This window comes from Prionailurus viverrinus, chromosome B3 (genome assembly GCF_022837055.1).
Source record: "Prionailurus viverrinus isolate Anna chromosome B3, UM_Priviv_1.0, whole genome shotgun sequence".
Classification (NCBI taxonomy): Eukaryota; Metazoa; Chordata; class Mammalia; order Carnivora; family Felidae; genus Prionailurus; species Prionailurus viverrinus.
Window position 1 is genome coordinate 55771105 of NC_062566.1, and position 19055 is coordinate 55790159.

Below are 19055 nucleotides of genomic sequence, written 5' to 3' on the forward strand. Positions count from 1 at the left end.
GAAAAAAGAAAGGGAAACCAAAGTCACCTAAAACATTATCAGAAAAGGGAAAAGAAGACTGAGGTAGTTGTGAGAGACAGACTAGCAGGCAGGAACTCACCAGGTCATAATGGAAGCCCACTGTCAAATTCTCTGCCAAAATTTAAACTTCTTATAGAAGAATGCAGCAATCAAATCAAAATGTTGTACACCTTAAATTTACACAGTGTAAATTGGGATGGGGGGAAGAAGAGTGTAGTAGTGAAGGATTTCTTAGTTTTTAAAATCAGCATATTTGCTTATTACAGTCATGAGATAGAATACTATCTAAAAAAGAGTAAGAACTGTAATTCTTTTATGTCCTCTTTATCCAAGATGGTTTCAGTCTCCCTTTCCAATATACATTTTTGGTAGTTGCTTCCAATGGAGTCTACCATCTTTTCTTCCTTTACATATATTTTTGTAACAAGACACCATTTCATGATTTGAATTAAGTAGCGCGAAGCCACAAAACTTTCCTGCACACGAGCTTCAGCCTCCTGAACAGATTTTAGGAGTCACATCCAAACCTGTCAGACTTAAATCATGGATAAAAGATTACAGGTTTATTTTTCCTGTGGTTGAATAAAATGAGAAATAGGAAGAATGAGATTTAAACAGAATAGAATCTGAACAAATCGGTAAGAAATGTAAAGCATTCTTTTGGAGTCATGATCTACTACTAAGTCTCTTGACAGTTTCAGTGAAGATATTTTACACTTTACTATCCTTGGCAAGACAAACATTAGGAATCGGGAGTTTAGATAGTTAACATAAAAAAAGGTCACAGTTTTTGTCAGAAAAGTGATGAGAAGTTCACTGGAGGACTTCCAGTGGTTCAGTGGTTCCTATATGGTTCTGTAACCTAGTAATTGGGTTTTATTTTATTAATACAGTATTATACTGTTTTCACTTCAGTGCTTTTTCCATCCCAGAACATAGTGCTGTACTTTATTCCTAGTGCATAAGCATCTGACTTACTTCATTCCCTGTGGGTGTGGCAAGACATACACAGGACATGTTGGCATAGTTAGGAACTACAGTTGAGGAATCAGTATACAGAGTCTTTTGTTACTGTCCATTCAAAGATGGAAAAAGAAAATAGGAAGTAACCCTTCCTAACTCATAGGTGTATCTGCTGCCAAAGATCAATGAAAGTAAGAGTGATTTAGCAATAAATGCCCTAGCCAACAAGGCAAAATGTATCTGAATCCGTGGGTTTTTTTGAATTTTCAATTTTTTTTTCCTGTAATGTAATTATTTTTTAAAAGTATGCATAAGAGCAATAGTTACCTGCATTGCCTTATGTATTTTAAAACAAAATACGTTGTGACTGTACATAAAATTACTTGCTGAAAATTTTTTTGCGTAGAAGAGAGGTTGAAAGGACGAAAAATAAACCAGGCTGCTTTCTTTTTCCCAGGTACTGTCTGTAGAGAGCTGCAGGGACTTTATTATGTGTAGTGACAGTTTGCTTCTATAATATCTTCTCACTCAAAAATTTGGAAATTTTGGTGTAGACTTAAACATGAAACTTTGAAGGGGAAAAGTGCAAATCATCTGGTCAAAAATATAATTAAAGAACATCTGATAGAAACCAAGTAAACAATTGTAGCAATATTCAGGATTTATTATTTTTGTTTTTCTTACTCTTTGAGAAAACCTCTTGGGAGATGAAGGAAAACCTCTGTTTGGAGCACTTCAAAATAGACAGGTATGTATATTCCAGCAAGGTATGTGTAACTCATAGTAGGCTTTTTTGGTATAATCTACAGTTAATTTATTAGTTTTTAAAATCATTTTTTTAATTTACTCCTTTTTCTGTAAAAATTAGCGGAATTCTATTTTTTTTTTCTTTTTTGCAAAGCTACCTCAGTCTCACAGGAGACAAAATGGCCAGCATTGTGCACTTTAGAGAGCTTACTCAATCTCGGTGGTTAAATGTAATTCATAGATTTCAGATGATACTTTGTCCCTTTTTTCTCCCCTTCTCTGCTTATTGCCAAGTCAGAAATTCAGTGTCCCCTACATTTTCCTTCTTCGCTAATTTTGTGCCATCATGTAACATTAAGTACTAATGCTGGCTTAACTCTACATAAATCATCATAGTGAATTCAAGAATAAAACTAAGCCATGGCTCCTTGATGGGCAGATCTTAACACTACAGGACTATACCCATCTCCAGACCTAAGCTCAAGAAATAGCCCCTTGAAAACAGGGTGGGCAACCAAGGATTCTGTAGAGCACCCCTGCTCCTAGCCATTTTCCTCTTATTTTCCCAAGGCACAGGGGACTTTTAATATACAATGTGCTTCCCTACACTTCCTGGCCGCCTGTTTGGAAGGCAGATCTATTCCCTGCATTTAGTGGGGTTTTTCTGGCCATGATTTTAGAATTTTTACAAATTTTTTTGCCCAGGCCTCAGAGTAAATTAATCCAGTAAATTTAAGAAATTGACTCTGGGGAAAATGAGTATCTAAATGAGAATTGAAATAATTATAGCTTTAATATCTCTTGGTCATGGGAAAATCTGTTAAAATTTGATAAGTTCATAAAACTTCCTGAAAGTATTAAAAATATTATAAATATTATACTTTATTTGCAAGAATGTAAAGTTTATAATAAGGCTACAACTAATACTTGCAGACTGGGAATGATTTTTATAGTGAATGACTTAGGTCTGTCATCTGCCCTTTTTCTCTTCCCCTCTCTTACAATCTAGCATAATGGTCTGAAAGCATTAATGCAGTTTGCCATTGCACAGAAGATTACGTGTCCTCAGGTCCTGATACAGAAACATCTGATTCGTCTCCTATCAGGTAGACTCTTCTCTGAATATTATTATATGTCTTTTTCCTTTGCATTTCTGGCAGTGTATATCATTCGGAAACAACACACTGAACTAATTTTGAACACTACTATAGCAGCTTTATAAAAGAAAAAACAAAGACATAGATGCCCGTACAATAACTGTAGTCTTATTTTAAAACTCAGGTATTTTCCAAATGTTTTCAAGTTATGTCCCTTGTTCCCACCTAGAGGCTTTATTGAATCAACATCCACAACCACTAACATATTTTTGTCCTCATCTGGTAAGAAAAGGGAGCAATGACATGGAAAGATCATTTAACAATAGGTTTAATTTTGCTGGTTCAAGGGGATGTTCTTCATCCTCGTTTTACTTACACTGCTTTGCATGCTCTCTCTGCTCCCCTCCAAATTGTTCACATATTTAATGTGTCACAAAACACTTAGAAATGTATAGTTAGGAAAAAAGTATTAAGGAACATTGTATAAAAGTAATTTTTCTTATTCATGGAGCAAATATTTATTGAACAACCTCTATTTCACTTATGCTCTTTACCTTTTCTTCCTGGATCTTCTCTTTTAACACTTAAATTATATCCAAGGCTTTCTAGGAAGTTTTTCTCAGTGTAGTTTATTTTTAATTATGGTCCCCATTCATAAAAGTGTGATACGCCGTTTTACCAGTTTCTGTATTTTATATCCCTGTTATATTTTTGTTTTAGGTGTTTTGCATTATATTTATAACCACATTGCTATCTTAATGAATTGCACTGTTGTTTGGTATTTTTTAGTTGTTCTTCCTAACCTAAAATCAGAAGATACACCTTGCCTTCTTTCTATAGACCTATTTCATGTTTTGGTAAGTATTCAATAACATTTCTTAAAGTCTCTCAAGTTTATAATTTCATGTGTTTTCCTCATTCAAGTTCATGTTCTTTATTCAAGATTATAAATTATTGGTGTTCAGATTATGAAATTTAGTCTCTTCTCCATTCTGTTTAAAATAGAGATTTGAGGGGCGCCTGGGTGGCGCAGTCGGTTAAGCGTCCGACTTCAGCCAGGTCACGATCTCGCGGTCCGGGAGTTCGAGCCCCGCGTCGGGCTCTGGGCTGATGGCTCAGAGCCTGGAGCCTCTTTCCGATTCTGTGTCTCCCTCTCTCTCTGCCCCTCCCCCGTTCATGCTCTGTCTCTCTCTGTCCCAAAAATAAATAAACGTTGAAAAAAAAAATTTTTTAAAAAAAAATAGAGATTTGAATGAGACCATCAAAACCACTTTTTTTTTTTTAATGTTTATTTATTTTTGAGAGAGAGAGCACGAGCAGGGGAGGGACAGAGAGAGACACACACATAATCCACAGCAGGCTCCAGGCTCTGAACTGTCAGCACAGAGCACGATGCAAGGCTCAAACTCACGATCTGTGAGATTATGATCTGGGCCCAAGTCAAACGCTTAACCGACTGAGCCACCCAGGCACCCCTCAAAATCACTTTACAAGTGAAAGCACATTTACTCTTTATTTTGTAGTTCTTGTCCTAGTTGATTATATTGAGTTGGTGTCTGTCCAAGCAGACTTTTTAAAATATATATTGTGCTTTCTTCCTCCCCACTTTTCTTAACTTGTTTACATTATAAGCAGTAAATGACAGTATGAGCTGTCTTAAATTAAAATCATTGATCATTTGGTGATGGGTACCAGGCCATTGACATATCTGGGCTTCTCCCAAACACCTATGGATAGGTGGCAACTGTTTTATGAGTTTCTTGCAGAGCTTTTCCAGCCCTACTATGATTCCATTCCTTCAAAATGAGTCCCCTAGAGAGATCGTTGGTGCGGTTGGGAGTATGGAATCTATGGATACAAGATTAGTCAGTGTCCCCCATACCTCATTGTTCAGGATTATGCCCAGTGGTTGTCACTCCCATCTTTTGGAACCTTTTGGGGAAATTTTGGAAGGAATGCTGGTAAATAGGCTCTATACCCTGAGATTCTAATTTGATTGGACTAGTCTGTGTATCGGTGTTCTTTTAAGAGCTCCCCATGTTATTGTAATATTGAATCTTCTCAACCACAGGATTGAGACCACTGCCTAGAAAAAGAAGTTTCAGCAAAGGGATAACCTATTAGGTGATGACTTTTGTTCTCCATTTATGGTACACTATATTCTAAGATATTCTATTGAATAATTAGGGAAAATGTTGTGGCTAGTTACAAAAAGAAACCCACACAGGGGCGCCTGGCTGGCTCAGTCGGTAGAGCATGTAACTCTTGATCTCAGGGTCATGAGTTCAAGCCCCACATTGGGTGCAGAGATTCCTTAAAAATAAAATATATAAAAAACAAGAACAAAAAAAACCCACACACGAGCACAGAGCATCTGATGCTCTGTACTTTGAGTTATGAGATTAGCTTGCACTGGTCTTTGTCGTCACTCATGTTGATATCTGTTTTGTCTTATAGGTTGGTGCTGTGTTAGCATTTCCATCCTTGTATTGGGATGACACTGTTGATCTGCAGCCTTCATCAATTAGTTCCTCGTATAACCACCTTTATCTCTTCCATTTGATCACCATGGCACACATGCTTCAGATCCTTCTTACCATAGACACAGGTAAAGCTCACATCAGTTAACTATAAAATAAGTAACATTTGCCCATGGTTTATTGGCAAAATTAATTATGCATGCAATTAGTCATATCACATATTTCAAAGTTCTATGTTATTTCTCTTGTTGAACGATCATTTATTTGTTTATTTATGGATGTTGTGGTTTTTTATTTTTTTTAATTTACATCCAAATTCGTTAGCATATAGTGCAACAATGATTTCAGGAGTAGGTTCCTTAGTGCCCCTTACCCATCTAGCCCATCCCCCCTCCAACAACCTCTCCAGTAACCCTCAGTTTGTTCTCCATAATTAATTATGAGTCTCTTCTGTTTTGTCCCCCTCCCTGTTTTTAATATCATTTTTGTTTCCCTTCCCGTATGTTCATGTGTTTTGTCTCTTAAAGTCCTCATATGAGTGAAGTCATATGATTATTGTCTTTCTCTGACTGACTAATTTCACTTAGCATAATACCTCCAGTTCCATCCACGTAGTTGCAAATGGCAAGATGTCATTCTTTTTGATTGCCAAGTAATACTCCATTGTATATATATATATATATATATATATATATATATATATATATATATACGACATCTTCTTATCCATTCATCCATCGATGGACATTTGGGCTCTTTCTGTACTTTGGCTATTGTTGATAGTGCTGCTCTAAACATTGGGGTGCATGTGTCCTTTTGAAACAGCACATCTGTATCCCTTGGATAAGTACCTAGTAGTGCATTTGCTGGGTCGTAGGGTAGTTCTATTTTTAATTTTTTGAGGAACCTCCATACTGTTCTCCAGAGTGGCTGCACCAGCTTGCATTCCCACCAACAATGCAAAAGAGATCCTCTTTCTCTGCATCCTCGCTAACATCTGTTGTTGCCTGATTTTCTCATATGATTTTCTTAATAATTGTTCTTTTCTCTAACTTACTTTATTGTAAGAATACAGTATATAACACACAAAATATATAACATGTAACATACATATATAATGTTATACAAAATACGTGTTGGGGCGTCTGGGTGGCTCAGTTGGTTAAGTGTTCGACTTCAGCTCAGGTCATGATCTCATGGTTCGTGAGTTTGAGCCCTGCATCGGGCTCTGTGCTGACAGCTCAGAGCCTGGAGCCTGCTTCAGATTCTCTGTCTCCCTCTCTGCCCCACCCTCACTTGTGCTCTCTCAAAAATGAATAAACTTAAAAAAAAATTTTTTTTTAAATGCATGTTAAGTGACTCAGTATCTTATCAGTAAGGCTTTCAGTCAACAGTAGCCTGTTAGTTACTGGGGAGTCAAAATGTATAGGTAGATTTTTGGCTATGCAGGATGTTGGCACCCTTAACCCCCATGTTGTCCAAGGGTCAACTGTATATGACATTCTGGAAAAGGCAACGCTATGGAGACAGTATATCAGTGATTACCAGAGGTTGGGGGGTGGGGGGGAGGGTGGGGAAAGAGTGGTGAGTTTGGAGAGCACAGAGGATTTTGAGGGCAGTGAAACTACTCTGTATGATACTGTAACAGTGGCTACATTTCGTTTGTGAAGACCTACAGAATGTACAATACCAGGATGAACCCTAATGTAAACTGTGGACTTTGGATGATAATGATGTGTCAGTATAGGTTCATTGATTGTAACAAATGTACCACTCTAGTGCAAGCTGTTGATAGTAGGGCAGGTATCTGGAAACTCAGTGTTTTCCTCTCAATTTTGTAATGAACCTAAAACTGCTTTAAGAAATAAAGTTTCATTTTTAAAAATCTTGTTACATGGGTGTGTGCATTTGTCAAAACTCATCAAATAGTACATTTATTGTTTGTGTATTTCACTGCATGTAAAATTCACTTCAGTCGTGCAAATATTAAACATATTTAAATTGGAAATATCAATATGAATTCATGATATATTTTCCTTTTTTTAAAAAAAGTGTGTTTTTCCTAAAGAGATCTTAACTGAAAGGAGAAGAACTAGCAATATCCAACCAAAGTAAGAGACACAGGGTAATTTTAATTGTCTTTCAGATGAATTAATGTATATATATTTTTTAAGTATTTTTAAAACAAGAGAGCACTATTCAAATAGGATGTAACCATCCATCACATTGAACTACAATGTTGGCATTTTTATACCCATTTTAATATGATAAAACTGAAGTTCAGAGAACTTAAGTGTCTTATCCAGAGCTTTAACCTAAGTGAGTGAGTTAGCAATTGGTGGAAAGGTTTAGGATGGTCCTCCTTAAGGATAGATTAATGAAGGAAATTACCTTACGAGGTTCTTCGTAATGTGTTGCTTGAGAGTAAAGGCAGGACAGCAACCTACTTCCTTTTCTAGAAGCTGAATTTCTACCTGTTAGCTAAGACTCCTAGGAATGCAAAGCAGATAGATGACCACTAATTTGTTTACCTGGTCATATTACAATGAGATAAGCATTTATTAAACATCCATGTGATTCTGCCCTATTTGTTTCTTCATCTAATATACTGATAAAGTTTACCTAAGAGGTTTTTTTTTTTAATGTTTATTTTTGAGAGAGAGAGAGCGAGTGAGTACGTGCACGCAAGCGGAGGAGGGGCAGAGAGAGGGAGACACAGAATCTGAGGCAAGCTCCAGGCTCTGAGCTATCAGTACAGAGCCCGACACAGGGCTCAAACTCACGAACCATGAGATCATGTCCTAAGCTGAAGTTGGACCCTTAACTGACTGAGTCACCCAGGCACCCCTTACCCAACAGTTTTAATATTTAGAATCAACTATTTAGATTGAGAAAAAGGAAAAGAGCCTTAGTTGAGTTGACATTGTTTATTATCCTGACACCATGATATTGAGGTGTAATTAATATATTGAATAGCAAACTCATAGATTTATCTTTCAGAATTTCTTTTTCAGACCTCCCCCTTGCTCAGGTTCAAGAAGAGAGTGAAGAGGCTCGTTCTGCATCTTCTTTCTTGGCAGAAGTTTCTCAATATACAAATGGGTGAGTAGCAGTTCATTAATTCAACCTATTTCAGTATTGTTTTAATAATTCCACCTCTTTGTTCAGTTGTTTGGCACAATAACTTTTTAACCATTTTAATTCCAGTTTTTTAAAAATCAGTTAAGAGCTTTTGGAATTACAGCTACCCATTTGTTTGTTTCTGAGACTGAAACAAGTTTTGATACATCTGTACTCTTATAAACTGTTCTTTACTCTTATTATAAAGAACAGTTTTGATACATCTTTACTTTTATAAAACTGTTCTGGGAACATAGGCCAAAGATAATAAAATTTTAACAAATGGCAGCATTTAGAATTTAAATAAATGTACAAAATAGAAAATAGGTCATCCATTTAAAGCAATCTATACAGTTGATACGCTTAACTAACTAGAGATTTTTTTTATGGCTTTTATGTAACATGTGAAATATATTGGCGATGCAAAGGCTAAAATCAAAAGTATAATAAGAGTGCCCCACTGAGCTCTACATGCTGCCAAACTCTCCCCTCTTTGCTTTCATCTTCTTCATCAATTTTTAGTTAGGTTTTCTGTTTTGTTTTGTTTTTCAGTTAGGTACTGAAGAGAGAGAGGAAGAGGGAGGGGGGGAGGGAGAGAGAGAGAGAGAGAGAGTGTGTGTGTGTGTGTGTGTGTGTGTGTGTGTGTGTGTGTTACTATATTTTTTAGAGCTGTTTTATTAGGCTTACAGAAAATTTAAACAGAAAGTACATAGTGTTCCTGTATACTCCCTCCCCTCACCAGTTTCTCCTGTAATTAACATCCAGCCTTCAGTGTGGTAGATTTGTTAAAGATGATAAAACAGTATCAATACATTGTTGTTAACTAAAGTCCATAGTTTACATTAGGGTTCACTCTTTGTGTTGTAACATTGCAAGTAAGATATAGAGTACTTTTCACTGCTCTATGAATCACCAACTTTAATACAGAAATCAAGAAAGTATTAATTTTTTTAGCTAACTTAACTGCTTTGGTTAGCTATTGATAAATATATCTGATTCACATTTCATCATAAGGGTTAGGATAAAGAAGAAAATAGTTATTTGCTTTAAAAATTTACATGGTAGGGGCATTCACTTTCATATGCCCCATCTCTGTAAAAAGCTTTCATACCTTAATTTCTTATACTCTAATAAACCTTTGCCTGCCCCTCATTTAAAAATTAATTAATGATTATTAATATTAATAATAATTACATATTGCTAATCATAATATAAATAATTGATTTATTTTTTTTTAATTTTTTTTTCAATGTTTTTTATTTATTTTTGGGACAGAGAGAGACAGAGCATGAATGGGGAAGGGGCAGAGAGAGAGGGAGACACAGAATCGGAAACAGGCTCCAGGCTCTGAGCCATCATCCCAGAGCCCGACACCGGGCTCGAACTCACAGACCGCGAGATCGTGACCTGGCTGAAGTCGGACGCTTAACCGACTGCGCCACCCAGGCGCCCCATAATTGATTTATTTTTTAATTAAATAAATAAAAACCTGCATGGTAAAAGATACAAGATTTGTGGTTTTATTTAGGAAACTTTCAGAAGATTTAAATATAGAAGCTATTGCCAGTTAAATATTATGTTTTAAATGTTTAAAAATTAAATGGATAAAAAATTATTTAAATACTTAGCTATGTTTTTAAATGAGGATGTGTTTAAAGTTTGGGGGTTTAGTCTGATCAGTATTCTGTTCTGTTCTGGAATTATTGCCTCCTAGCTGCATTGGGTGTGGTATTCCTGGCTGGTATCTGTGGGTCTCATTGAAGAATGGTATCACCCCTTACCTTCGCTGTGCTGCCTTGTTTTTCCACTATTTACTTGGAGTAACTCCACCTGATGAACTGCTGACAAGTAAGTAGGAAAGTGAAGTCTCAGAATAGGATATAATAGATATTTTTTCTTACCTTCAACCTCAAAAATACAAGGTGAGGGCAAAACTACTTTTCTGTTCTCTGCCTCTTTCATCAATGTTCACTATCAACATGTGTGCCCCTGCTGTGGTATGGGCTAAAGGTGAGACCAAAAATGAGATTAGCTTCATAATATGCAAGACCTACTCCGGACTCCTATCTATGTATAGTTGATGTACTTGAGCTTATAAAATGTCTGCACACAGAACATAACTATTAGGATATGCAAAAAATTAGGAACATTGGTTGCATTTAGGGAAGAGAACAATTTGGTTAAGTAGGAGGAAAATGTTATTTTATACTCCTCATTTGACTTTTGAACATATGACTACTACAAAAGAAGTAAAATGCTGATAGGAAAGGCCTGTTGTAACAAAGTGAGGATATGTATGTTTGAGTACCAGTCATTTCCTTTCTTCTTTACTTGCCTTAAATCTAGATCAAAATAGACAAGGCTTCCTTGTTCTTTTGTATGGGTAAAAATCAGAACATTTGTATATTTTGGAAGCATCACCAAAATTGTTTAGAGATTCTTGCTTTTGTCCTTTGGGATTAAGCTGAACAGGTCAGCTTTATTGGCTTTCAGCTTCTGTATCTTGAACTCAGTTCAGCAGGGTTTATTTGATCTAGTTTGTTGTGATTCTATACACAGGCATACCTTGTCATATTGCGCATTGCCTTATTGCACTTTGCAGATACTGCATTTTTTACAAATTGAAGGTTTGTGGCAACCCTGCGTCAAGGAAGTCTGCCAGTGCCATTTTTCCCACAGCATTTGCTCACTTCATGTTTGTGTCACATTTTGATTATTCTTGCAATATTTCAAACTTTTTCATTATTATTATATTTGTTAGGGTGATCTTTGATGATTGATTATGACTGGCTGAAAGGCCAGAGGATGGTTCGCAGTTTTTAGCAATAAAATATTTTTTAATTAAGGTATGTACATTTTTGTTTTAGGCATAATTCTGTTGCACACTAAATAGACTACAAATAGTAGAAGCGTAACTTTAATAATCACTGGGAAGCCAAAAATTCACTTGACTTGCTTCATTGCAATACTCACTTTATTGTGGTGGTCTAGAACTGAACTGGTATGCCTGTAAATGGGGTGCTACTTCCCACGTAGTTGTTTTTTTGCGTTAAAAAAAATCATGTATTAATTTATCTAGATGGTGCTGTAATACCAGGTAAGAATAATGTGCTTACTAAATGTATTGTTATTCTCTTGCAGATCCTGCAGAAGGAGAATACAGTGCACTCTGTAGCTATCTATCTTTACCCACAAATTTGTTCCTGCTTTTCCAGGAATATTGGGATACTGTAAGACCCCTCCTCCAGAGGTACTATGAGGGCAAAATGTGACTGTTGGGTTATTATACTGTTGTGTTCCTAATTCACACACTCAAGGAATTGGAGACAAGTCCAGCAGCCATGGGCAGCTGGAATTTCCACTTGTCCCACCATAATTACCGTTCCTTGTGCTACTCTTCCCTAAAGCTGCCGTTTCCTATAAATCATCAGGCAGCCTGGGCAGCAAGGGGAGGTGGTCATTGTTGTCAGCAGCCACATACTCACAACTAAATATCAAAAGAAACAAAATTGGGGCTCTGTCTAAAACAGTAGCATATCTCACATGGTAGCGCACATATCAGGAGGGTGCCTGGGGGGGAATAAAAAAGTCATTTGGTGAATCAAAATGTATCAGTTAAATTTCCCTGAGAGAGGTGGGTCTTTTTTTGAGAAAAACTTTCTTTCTACCTCATCATTTCTGGCCCTCCTGATCACTGTCTACCCTCCTAACCTCTAGTGTCCTTCCCTATCTTTGCTTCCACAATTTCCATCTTTTTTTTTTTTTTTTGAGATATAATTGACATGTAGCATTGTTTTAATAATTAATTCTCACTGTTACTCTTACTTTATTTCCTCCATTACAGATTCTGACACCCAGTGTTTGGGGTGTTTGGGGAGGATGTTTTGGCCACATATCCAACAGGCAGTTCTCTGACACTGGCTGGGTATCCTACAATTCACCTCAATCCTACACTGTCTACCTGGAGATAGCATCAGATCCCACAGGTTAAGGGCTCATTGCTATAGACTGGCATGCCTACATACAAACACATCTCAGACAGCTTCTACTAGCAAGTCCAAGGTTGTCACCTGTGCTCCTGACCCAATGGCTATAGAACAGAGGCTCCACTGACCCCTCCTTGGGTTCAGTTAATTTGCTAGAGCAGCTCACAGAACTCAGAGAAACATTTTACTTACTAGATCACCAGTTTACTCAGGAACAGCCAGGTGGAAGAGATGCACAGGGAAAGGGAGCCAAGATTGCATACTCCCTAAACACACCACCCTCCCCAAATCACCACGTGTTCACCAATGTGGAAGTTCTCCAAATCCTGTCCTGTTGGTGATTTTGGAGGCTATATTACATAGGCATGGTTGATTAAATCAGTGGCCATTAGTGACTGATTCAACCTCCAGTCCCTCTTTCCTCCATGGTGGTTGAAGTAGCAGAGCTGAAAGTTCCAGTCTTCTGTCGCATGTTTGGTTCTCCCAGTACCCAGCCCCCATCCCTAGGAGGGATCCTAAAACACACCTTTGTTGCTGTCATCACTTAGGAAATTCCCTGTGCTGGGAACTGGGTTGAAGACTAAATATACATACTTATTATTATAAATCACATGATCACACCCATGATTTCCTTTATTTTTTCAATTTTCTGCCTTTACCTTTCTCCTTTTTCTTTCATTAGTGTTTCTTTCTCCGTGTCCATGTCAGGATTTGTGTGAATGTCTGCTTGTCTCCTGCCACATTTTCTGTGTTCTCATCTCTTCTGTTAGGTTCTTTTTTGTGTATCTTCATTTCTTATGAGGGGTTCTAATCTCCAGTGTGATTAAAAATGAATTAAAACAGATCTTTAAAAATCAGCATCATGCTTTGTGTTAAGTACCATCACAGTAGGTTATACTGACTTTACTTGTATGTTGTTGGAGTCAATACATTTTAAACTTACTCTTCTAGGTTAATGACAAAAATTCAAACTTTGTAACAGAATGTTCTTGCACTTTGTACCATTCCTGCAGAGCCTCCCCTTATCCTCTACTCTGAAGTACAGGGGACTGAGACTTGCAAGCCGTATTGCCTAGTCTTTCTTGTCAGTTGGCGTCTGCCTGTATTCAGCCTGGGGGAGGCAGTAATAGGGTATTGGAAGCGAGGAGGAAGAGAGAAGCCTGAGTGTTCAGGCCACCTCTCTCTGCTTTGTGTGGTATCTCTGGCCAGTGACTGTAGCTCTTCTCTGGCTCTAGTTCCCATCAGCCAAGTCTCTGGTGGTTCCAGTATCCATCAGTGACCCTAGCCCCTCGTTTCTAGTAATGCCACAATTTCCTTTCGTTCCTCCATCCTGGGAGAGGCGGTGGCTTCCTGTTACTGGCTAATCTTTGGGTCACCTTGTGTTTTTATCTCCTGGTTGGCTTTGCAGCCCTTCTGTCATCTTTATTACCAATCCCTGGTATTAAATTCCCTCTTCAGAATGGTTTCTGTTTTTCTAGTAAGACCTTGATTGATAAGCCCTTAAAAAAAGAAATCAATAACAGAAAGGGGACAAAATAAATAGGCAGACACAAAAACAAAGAGAAGGAAAGCAAAGGAGCAAGATTGTAGAAGTCTAGTGGAGGGAACATGGAAAGAAGGGACAGATTTGGAGAGGGTGGCTCACTCATGAACACTGTGCTGAAGTTGTGATGACCTGTTTGCTTTTCTCTTGGCTCTCCGTATAGGTGGTGTGCAGATCCTGCCTTACTAAACTGTTTGAAGCAGAAAAGCACCATAGTCAGGTTAGTTTTACTTCTTAGTCCTTTCCTACAGGTTGTGTATCCAAAAATAGTTGGTTTGCTGAATATGATTTCTAGTCTGTCTTCTTCATTCTTACTCAGTACATTGTTTCCTGCGTTTCTCTTAGGTCTTTGCCAGAATTCAGATTCTTCCTGCAATTGATTTTTTTCTTGGAGGGACTGTCCTTTCCCTCTTAAATTGTTTAACTCCACCAGCTCCTCTTTCTTAAGCGTGTACATGCATATTAAAAGGCACAGGAGGAGATGGCATCTTGGAGCTGCTGGTATATTACAATCAGAGGGTAGTGACAGTATTCCTGTACAACATTTTTTTCCTTTTGAGAATAGAGTAAGATATAAACAGAACTATTCCCTTTACCCCTTCCCTTCCTATCTTTATACTTAGAGACTACCCAACAAAATTTTCTTCAGCCCTCCTGTGTCCTTTAAGTTATGGCTCAGTCATAATCTACCTCTTCCTCAAGGACCAATTCAAATCTGACCTCATCCCACAAGTCTCTCCTAATACACCCTCTCATATGTGTGTGTGCATGCGTACCTGCCAGCACCATAAAGCACTCAACAGTAAGTTCAATAAGGCCAGATTGCATGCTTGTTTTCTTTGTATCCCACCAGGGCCTGCTTTATGTTATATGTGTCTAATTTTTATTCAAATTGAATTGCTTCAGTAAACAAGCAGAGTAATTGACCCCTAGCCTTAAATGCTAACATCAGTAGTACCATTTTTCCATGGCCAAAGCAAACATTGTGACACAAAGTGCATATGCCACCTTCTATTCTCATCTTTTCTCACTCTTTCAAATTCTTTAGCCTTCACTGTAAATGTGCATATGCTGCCTACCCCTTAACCCCACTTTAGTGGTTTAGAGATTATAGAGCAGCTTTTATAACTTAGATAGAGTAGTATTCACATCACCAAGAAAAGAAAGAGTAGAGAGAAAAGTTTAAAAGATGAGTACATATTTTAGGACTGTTAATCTCACACAATTTTTCCTTTATTTCAGTTCATTATGTGCCTTTTATTTATTTTATTTAAAAAATTTTTTTAACATTTATTCATTTTTGAGAGACAGAGACAGAGTATGAGCGGGGAATGGGCAGAGAAAGAGGGAGACACAGAATCTGAAGCAGACTCCAGGCTCTGAGCTGTCAGCACAGAGCCCGACGTGGGGCTTGAACTCACGAACTGCAAGATCATGACCTGAGCCAAAGTCCGACGCTCAACTGACTGAGCCACCCAGGCGCACCTCATGTGCCTTTTAGACACCTACTATTTCCCCAGCATGGTTCTAAAATACTTTGGGAGAATTAAAAGACCTAACACATACAGCTTTTTGGTCATGGGTAATTTATAATCAAATTATGTACATAAACTAAAAACATAAAGTGTAATAGTATATGGAATGTACTGTTAATGCTATAGAAATTTAAACAGTAGAAGATTTTTAATGATGCCAGGTTACTCTTGGAGAAGATAATTTTAAGCTGAACATAGAAGGAATTACAGAATTTAAGTCGATTGTGGTTTGAGGATAGAATGTCCATGTTATTCAGATATTCTTCTTCATGGCATTCATGCAAGGCTTTTATCATGTCTGTATTATATTGTAAGAATGAATAACATTTACAGACATGTATCAAGTACTAAGTACATTATGTTCCACTTCAGTATCTTATTGAGTCCTTAACAGCTCTATGAGTTTCCTTGATTCTATTATTTATATTTGACATTTCTTAAATCAGCATGAGTCTTTTATATTTCTTCCCCCCACCTCAAAAATGTATTATTAAGTTGATAGTGTGCCTTATGACTGAGAAAGTATAATATATTCATCCTCTAGTTTACAGACCATGAAATACAGGCTTGGGTTCAGTGACTTGTTAGATACTAGAGAATTTAGGATTTGTAGCTGCGTCTGATTACAAAGCCTGTGTACCCTTAACAACTTTTTTATATTACCTTCCTAGCCATTATGGAAATCTAGCTAGAACAATTTAGTCTTCAGGAATAGTGGAGGTTGAGTTTGTAAAGGAAACCAGCTGATGAAAGATTTGGAATTCTAGGCTCAGATGCTTGGATTTAATGTTGTCAACAGGGGGAATTACTATGGGGTGCAAGTATGGGTTCTTTTGTTATTTTTAAGACATTCTTCCTTCTGTTACTTAGTTGGGTTTTGACATGGGTTTATTTACTCTTAAGTAAAATGGTCTTTTAAATTATATTTCTAGATACCCTAGAAAAAGAAATAGTTTGATAGAGCTACCTGATGACTATAGCTGCCTCCTAAATCAAGCTTCTCATTTCAGGTAAGAGGAAATATTTTTTTAAAAAATTTTAAGCCTGTAATTGGTATGCACCACCACTAGCTAACTTTTTAAAAATTGACCACTTAGCATCTTTTATAACAGTGATTGCTGATTTCTTTTTTATTATTGAGGTGAGATCCACAAAACATACAGTTAATGACGACAAAGTATACAATTCAATACAATTTAGTGTCTGCACAATGTTGTGCAACCACCACCTCTCTCTAGTTTGAAAACTTTTTCATCATCCCGGAGAAACACCTTGTATCCACTAAGTAATCACACCCCATTTCCCTCTTTCCCAGTCCCCTGGTAATCAATAATCTGCTTTCTGTCTCTATGAATTTGCCTACTCTCTATATATCATATAAAAGGTATCATATATGATTTTTTGTGTCTTGCTTCTTTCACATAGTATAGTTTTTGAAGTCCATCCAAGTTGTAGCATGTATTCGGCCCTTTATTGGCTAAATAATATTCTACTGTAGGGGTGCCTGGCTGGCTTAGTCGGTGGAATTTGAGCCCCCTGTTAGGTATAGCTATTACTTAAAAATAAAATCTTAAATATTCCATTGTATGCATATACAGAGTTTGTTTATCCATTTATCCATTGATGAGCACTTAGGTTGTTTCTCTCTTTTGATTATTATGAATAATGCTACCGTAAACATTCATGTACAAGTTTCTATGTGGGCATATATTTTCATTTTTCTTATATATATTCCTAGGAGTAGAATTATTGCATCATTATGGTAATTCTATGTTTAACTCTTTGAGTTGCCAGTAAGCAGTTTTCCATAAATGGCTGTCCCATTTTACATTTCCATCAGCAGTGTAAGTTTTGAGAGAGAGAGAGCACATGAGGGGCAGAGAGGGAGAGAGAGAGACTATCAAGCAGGCTCTGCTCTGTCAGTGCACAGCTCAACATGGGGCGTAAACTCATGAACCATGAGATCATGACCTGAGCTGAAATCAAGTTGGATGCTTAACCAACTGAGCCACCCAGGTGCCCTAATACACATTTTCTGAATGACCACTGATGTTGAACATCTTTTTATGTGCTTTTTGGACATTTGTGTATGTTCTTTGGAGAAATGCCTGTTCAAGCCCTTTGCCCATCTTGTAATTGGACTGTCTGTTTTGTTGTTGAGTTGTAAGATTTCTTTATACTGAAGGGGAAGGAGACTCTTCCTTTCTTCCCTCTCTGTTCCTCCCTCTCTGTTCTTCCCTCTAGTCAAATAATTAAATTGACATAAGACAGAATAATATGAGAGGGATGCCTGGGCAGCTCAGTTGGTTAAGCGTTTGACTTCAGCTCGAGTCACAATCTCAGTTTATGAGTTTGAACCCTGCATCAGGCTCCATGCTGACAGTGTGGAGCCTGCTTGGGATTCTCTCTCTCAGATTAATAGGAGAAAAACCAATTTAATTTCATGTATATGGGAGATCACAGAGATACGTGACTCAAAGAAGAAACTAGGTTTATACTTTATAGTTAAAGAAATAATTATTTGTGAAGATTTGACAAAACAAAGGAGTTTACACTTAGAGTACCAAATTAATGAAGAAGTAAGAGAGTTTATATATGCAGCCTTCTTGACTTTGATTTCCCTAACTTTGGCAGTAAGGGTATTTTCTATCCTTCTGGTATAGGGAGGATACCTTCACATGGGAGATTTATTTCCTGCTTTCAGGAGAACGAAAGAGGTGTCAGAGTGTCCTTTTTGCACCTGCTGTTTCTTAAGTCACTTTAATTCAAAATAATCATTATGCCAAAGCAGCATACTTTGGGGTGGCCTATTCTGTTCTCTTTCAGTCTATTCTTCATAGTTTTATAGTTTAGCTCTGTATTTAAGCTGTGGATCTGTTTTGAGTTAATTTTTGGAATAAAGCAGGAAGTCCGGCTTCATTCTTTTTTTTTTTTTTTTTTTTTTCATGTGGTTTCCACTTACCACAGCACCATTTTTTAAGAGACTATTTTTCCCTTATTGGATAGTCTTGGCACCCACGTTGAAAATCAGTTGGTCAGTGATGTTTGGGTTTCTTTCTAAATCCTAAAGTCTGTTCCATTGGTCTCTATGTCTGTCAATCCTTATACTAGTACCACACTTTTAAGTTACTATAGCTTTGTAAAAGAAGTTTTAAAATTGTTACATGTGAGCCTTCCAACTTTATTTTTCTTTTTCAGTGTTGTTTTAATTATTTGGGGCCCCTTGCAGTTACATACAAACATGAGGATTGGCTTTTCCATTTCTGCAAAAAGGCAGTTAGAATTTTAATAGAGATTAAATTAATCCTATAGATTACTTTGGGGAGTATTGCCATCTTAATAACATTAAGTACTCCAGTCCATGAACATGGATACCTTCCCATATTTAGACCTTCTTTAATTTCTTTCTGCAGTATTTTGTAGTTTCCAGTGTACAAGTCTTGCCCTCTTTGGTTAAATTTATTCCTGGATATTTTAGTATTTTGGATGCTATTGTGAATGAAATTATTTATCTTTTTTTTTTAAGTTTATTTATTTATTTTGAGAGAGAGACCATGCAAGTG

At 37.1% G+C, this 19055-nt stretch overlaps 1 protein-coding gene across 1 annotated transcript in view; it reads left to right on the forward strand.

Moving 5' to 3' along the window:
• UBR1 (ubiquitin protein ligase E3 component n-recognin 1) overlaps positions 1-19055 on the forward strand; it is a 137288-nt gene that overhangs the window by 106222 nt on the left and 12011 nt on the right. The window contains exons 36-44 of the mRNA XM_047862247.1: positions 1677-1732; positions 2741-2837; positions 3618-3685; positions 5286-5436; positions 8323-8410; positions 10143-10276; positions 11570-11678; positions 14121-14177; positions 16425-16502. Of these exons, the coding sequence (XP_047718203.1) occupies positions 1677-1732; positions 2741-2837; positions 3618-3685; positions 5286-5436; positions 8323-8410; positions 10143-10276; positions 11570-11678; positions 14121-14177; positions 16425-16502 (838 nt within the window). The remainder of the gene's footprint in view (positions 1-1676; positions 1733-2740; positions 2838-3617; positions 3686-5285; positions 5437-8322; positions 8411-10142; positions 10277-11569; positions 11679-14120; positions 14178-16424; positions 16503-19055) is intronic.